Here is a 6,000-nt window from a genome sequence, read left to right as displayed (position 1 = left end):
AAAGTTGCTTCTTCCCCTCCACAAGCATTTATATCACACCTCATCTATGTAAATGTGGCATACAAAGCCCCATCACTATTCAAGGCATAGCCATAATTATATAATATGAGATTCATTTCTCAGTATTAAATCAAGTTTCACTTGTGGCAAATAAAGGTTTAATCATTTAACCTTTGTTTAGATTTTCATCAAAATAACTCCAAATTTCCCTTTTTTTTAATTAATTTTTTAGTAGTTTACTGTCAGTGCTACTGTTATTGCTGTTATTAATATTGTGACGTTCGTCCTTATAATTTACTATGAAGTTGTCGTTAATGATCGAGAAAATTCAGAATGCCCCGGAAATCTCCCCAGGACATATGTATTGTGTGAACAGTAGTCACTGGACAAACTAGTTTCGTTCCAGAGTGTCATCTGTAAAGAGAACCAGTTTAACATATTGTGCGAGTATTTTACTGTAGGATAGGTCCTAACTCGTCTGCACTCAAGCAGCTTCGTAGGTTCTTGTTCCTCAGCATTCAGCAATCACTCCACAAACACAGTTGCGTGGGAGTCGTGTTGTAGTGCAATTGACATTCTTTACTCATGCAGTCTCTGGGCTTTCTGGCCTTTGTGTCACCCATTGTAACGCCAAGAAATGTCCACAAGCTAGGCTAAAGAATCACACTTTTGCGCATTTTTTTAGCTTTCTGCCAGAAAATGGATTAAGAATAGAAGATTCTTACACAACATTGATATGATGAATTATAACGAGAAAAGCATTAAGAAAAAAATTTGTCGTGTATGACTACGTAAATGTCTGTTACAAGTCTACGTTTGGCTCTTTATCTACGGAAAGTTTTAAATCTGCCGGTTTCTAAATTTACCACATTCTTTCTGACGCACATAGAGCTAATTTTTAGTTTATGCAAGAGGGGTTATACAACCGAGGTGTTGGATCAGTCCATATATCTTTTTTAAGTCCGTCTTGGAACATAATATTATCTGTGGTGCTCTACAGAAATGATAATTGGCACGCAACACCTTGCAAACAAGAATGCTCGAATACTATCGTCAGAGGATGATTATTTTGAGAAGTTCTCGGCTCGCCATAATATTTGTTATGATTTGTAGCACGGTCGCCTTCTTTGTCTTTATTTCATATCTTGTTAAAACAAAATAGTTTTAAAGATTTTTTCATTAAATGTCTATTATATGCCTCGTCTTCTTCTATTCTGTACTTGGCGTGCATCAGTTGAACCCCGTTTAAACAAAAGTATCTAGGGTATTTTCTTGAATATTTACCCCAAAGATCTGTTAGTGCTTAAAAAGTCCCAAACACACTAATGAACCATTTTTATTGAATTTTCTGTTATTTTACCGAGTTATCCTGTGCCAAGTTCAGGGCAACAATGACTATACTTTTACCTTACTGTGAAGCCGGTCTTTAATAAGCTCGGTGTTCGCAAAATATATATACGGTATGAGTTGCAGAACTCATCATGACGTTGCATACCAATGTAAGACATGCAATGATAAGGGAAGTATCATATAATTGCCAATTGAGTGCAGTGCAGTGCCAGTTTCGTGATGGCTGCCTGCAACAGTACATTCATTGTTGTGGGTGAAAAATATACCTCAGTTGTTGATGTAACACCATGATGTCCCTCGAATTTTTCAATGCATTGTGAAATTGGTAGGACTGTATAACTATTGAATGTTGCCTGCTTGCAAATGATTACCTGGTGAGCCTTCTGTTGTAACAGTCATGCTCAGAATACTCTCCAGCGCGTAATATAAAGTTAAATAAATGCAGTTTGGTTTTCTTTATCATTTACGTAATGTCAACCATTGAAGTAGCGCGGTTACGAAAACCACACAGGATTGGCTGGCGTAAACGCGAGCCCCCCGCCTTAGCCAATGGGCATCGACTTGAACTTGTTATGAAGCGAGTAAAAATTGCCAACAGGTTATAATAATTACAAATTTATTTTGTATTGATGCTAATTTGACTCAGTATCTGAATTTTCATAATTTTATGATGGTTTTATATAAAATAAGAATGTAATGATTTACTTAAATAAAATTTCACTATTATAAATAACTATGCGACCTTGGAGATATGGCACCGCATTTCTAGCAGAGCAATTAGCAATACCGAATGGTTTTGGAGCCCTTTCAAGTTCTGTTGACCCGATCGAAAATGTCTGCTGTGCGATTTCTCCGCTCTGTTCAGGTAATTATTGGTGTCATGCAGTTTCAGTTTCCTAATTTATTTACTTAGGTGTCAAATTTATCATGGATGAGAAAAATGCTTCATTTTAATGTTACGGTGTTGTTAAAGATATCCCAAAAATGTGTTTGTGTCATAAAGCGTTTTTTGTTTTGATACGTAACAGTAAGGCTTAACAGCCCGTGTTTCCTTCGTAACGTAGAGTAAGAATGTCTACTGAGAACATATAAAGTTTCTGTGGATAAAGAGTTTAGGCTAAATAACACAAGCCATGTTTTCGCAGCTGACCAGCTGTGTTGCTTGAGCTGTAGCCTAGACCCTTGGGGTTAAGACCATGGCCCCGGGTTAGGTAATTGGAACACCTTTGTTGCAGCCCATCGGAAACTATTTTATTGCCCTTGTATATAAAGCAGTATTTTGTAAATATGAATAACACTGGACATAGACTTGGTAACGCAACGGTCAGTAGTGGGAAGAGGACTGTTAGACTAGGCACCCTTGGCTAACTGTAAATAACAGGTTAGGTTAGGATCAGATTTTTTAATTACCTGTCGAGCAGATGGGTAGTGGTAATCATGTTATATTGGCAGTTGTCTTTTTAAATATATTGTATGATGGCCAACAGTGGTTCTGTCATTTCAACGTATTTTGGTCTTATTTACATGTAAACACTATCAACAATTCAGATTAGGAGTTAGGACTCGCAGAAGTACCACAACTGTAAATGAGAAGGTGAATTATGTGAAAGAACAGAAAAGCTTGGAATGCTTTGATGCTCTACTTGACAATTTAGAATAGCAGATAAGTAATTTTAATAAACTGATTAAATTGAGCTGGGCTGTTAAGTATCCACAGAGAAAAAAAGGATTAGGCAACAGTAAAAGGTATCAGCCTGAATTATAAGTAAAACATGCCGTATATAGTAAACTTGAAGGCCCTCCTTACACTTGCAAAATGAACTGTTCAAGAAGTGAAATGTCTGACAATCTTATGGGGGAATTGAGTAGGCTAGTAGGCAAGTTCTTCATTACAGTACCACCTAAACAGACACTTTGGGAGGTCAGGGTCTTTAGTAACAAAGACCCTATTTTATAGCCTGCACTTAAATTATTTTCAGTAGACATCTTATAGCTAGCAGGAGTTCCACTAAGTTCCTAATGTAAACTAACCTGTAGTTTCCCATTAACATTCAATTTTAAGAGATTTATTTAAAAATGTTTAACCTCTAAAATGGTAGATAAGCAAAAAGTAATTATAATGTAGCTTACCATTTCAAGTATTTTTTTATGAAGCTTGAACAGAATTCTTGTCAAATTGTTATCTGGTTTGCCACATTTTCAAGTACCACTCGTGTTCAGATAATCAACCATACTTCATAGAATAGTGAAGACTGTAATTTAATTAAACAAATAATTTTTCAATATATTATGCTTTCCATTGTTACATGCTCCTGCTTGTTGAAAAGCTAGAATAGAATATTAAATACTACTTACAGTCTTTAAAGCTCTAAAATATGATGAACCAACATCTGAGAAACTGCTTAAGCTTCTTTTGAAGTGTTTAGAAATGAGTTTTATAATCAGACATGCAAGTGAAGCATGTTAGGCTATTTGAACCTAGAACAAATTATAAGTCAGGCAGAAGGCATTTGTACACTGGAAAGACTATACAACAAAATACTGCCTGAAGTGAATTATCATACAATTTATTACAAATTTAAAATTAGGAACTTCTGACTCCAATTCTGCAGGAGCTATGGTAGTGACCAATCACTGAAAGACAATTACAAAATATAAGGCACATTATTTTGAAAACGTTTGAAGGCTTGCCCGCCAGAGAGGGTATTATCCTGTGGAGGCTGTTACATGAAACAAAGTAAAACAGTATCTTGAGTTACATAATAGGTGAGCATGGGAATGGTGTTTCTTATTTCTGGGTACATAGCCCCAACCGATGCTGTGACCCAGATACATTTTATTTATTATAAGATTGTAGTTTTAAAGGGAGTCTCAACAACAGTAGTGTATATCTAATGAAATGTAGTACATGTGGTGAGTTTTCTTATCAGATTTGCTACTTGACCTGTTTGGTTGTTTTATCTCTCTATGGTGCCTTAATTTTGTAAAGTGCTGTCTTAAGATATTTCTATCTCAGGGCATTCCAAAGCTTACCTTCAACCAAGCTACAGTGCTGACGAGCAACAAGGGGCTTCATTTATCAATGGAGAAAGTTTTCATCTGTTATCAAAGGCAAAAATTTTACGATGTCCACAACCCAGCCACAAATGAGGTATGATAAGTATCTTTACAGCTGATCTAGATTGGTTTGTCAAAATAAATTATCTTTTTGGAGAATTATGTGTAAAAGTGAAACTATGTAATTAATGTGCATGCCCTCCAGTTCTATTAGTGGGATATTTGTTTTACATCCCTTTCATACTTGTGAACATTTTATTTGTAAGTGTGAATGTTAATTTAGATTGTCCTATATAAAAACACTTGCAGTTCATGCAAGGAACATAAAGCAGAGTGGGAAACTCTGGGAGGAATTCGACTTCGTAATATATTTTCAAGGTATTTGAAAATTTAAAATAACATTAATATCAAAATCCTTGCAAATCTGGAACCTTCATAGGAGATCACTATCATCAAAAATAAGTTACATTTTGATTGTTAAAAACCATTTGGTAGTTACTGAACAAAAAAATTTTTCTTGCTTTGAGTTACCAAAACATTCAAAAAATATTTCAATACTATTTTAATTTTTTATATGAAATTAAAAATATATTTTTTCAAACTCGTTATGAAAGAAATTCAGGGCTACATATAACTTCAAGCTCTTAAAAACATGGAAGAAAAAATTAGCCTTCTTTTACTCGATTGCTATGATGAGAGTAATAATGGATGTATGATTCACATTTGTATTTCACTAGAAACTGAGTTTTCTTAATTTTACATTATAGTGAACATTTGCATCTAAAAATATCTTCAATCTGGGGAAGGGACTGGAGACAAGAATCAAACAACACAGATATAGTTACTGAGTTGTGGACTAATGTTGATATCGTGATATTCACACATTAATAATTTTAATCATATGATTCATTGGGAGGGATCAAAAGTTGTTTTTATATTGTAACAATATAACTCGTTGAAAGTTTTATTGAATCTGCTTTTATTAAATATCATGATGCACTTACTGAATACTGGGCCAGGGTATGCTGTCAAACTTAGCGCATTTTTTGACGGAACAGTTCAAATGTTTTTTTTAACGCACTGTTTACTGTTCTATACACTGTTGTACTAGTTTTTAACCTGATCTTGGATATTTTTATTTTCATTTTTTGTCAACGTCAAAAAAAAAAAAATATTCTTCGTGTTTTTAGAATTGTACCTTTCACTATAACTTGAAATAATTGCACTGATAATTTCATTAATCCTTCTGTTTTTTCTGTGGCTTTTGGTCCATATAGCTGCCACCTATTTAGTGACATTTATTATTTCACACACACACATATATATTTTATATTATGCATATATATATATATATATTATATATATATACCTTGGTTTATATAGGTATCCTATATATATATATATATTATATACTATATATTATATATAATATAAATATTGATTCATACAGAACATATCTCAGATCGTATCTTCAACATTTAATTAGTACTTGCAGATAAAAGATTTCATTACGAAAATTAACAAGTTTACAATGATAGAAATGTTTCACGTTTTCAGTTAAACTATCAGGAACACGAGATTGGGAGAAGTCAA

The 6,000-nt window shown here is 33.9% G+C and overlaps 1 protein-coding gene across 2 annotated transcripts in view; it reads left to right on the top strand.

Moving 5' to 3' along the window:
* The first annotated feature begins 384 nt into the window (after positions 1 to 384).
* LOC136836710 (probable methylmalonate-semialdehyde/malonate-semialdehyde dehydrogenase [acylating], mitochondrial) overlaps positions 385 to 6,000 on the top strand; it is a 31,779-nt gene continuing 26,163 nt past the window's right edge. Inside the window, exons 1-3 of one of the 2 annotated variants that reach the window (XM_067101211.1) lie at positions 385 to 496; positions 2,100 to 2,215; positions 4,367 to 4,501. Coding sequence is in view for 1 of the 2 variants with exons in the window: in XM_067101212.1 (XP_066957313.1) it covers positions 2,183 to 2,215; positions 4,367 to 4,501 (168 nt within the window). In the remaining variant the exon portion in view is untranslated. Of the gene's footprint in view, positions 497 to 2,099; positions 2,216 to 4,366; positions 4,502 to 6,000 lie in introns of those variants that run through there. The other variant, XM_067101212.1, reaches the window with a different exon arrangement.

Source organism: Macrobrachium rosenbergii, chromosome 56, assembly GCF_040412425.1.
Source record: "Macrobrachium rosenbergii isolate ZJJX-2024 chromosome 56, ASM4041242v1, whole genome shotgun sequence".
NCBI classification, from domain to species: domain Eukaryota; kingdom Metazoa; phylum Arthropoda; class Malacostraca; order Decapoda; family Palaemonidae; genus Macrobrachium; species Macrobrachium rosenbergii.
This window is presented reverse-complemented; position numbering and strand designations above follow the sequence as displayed.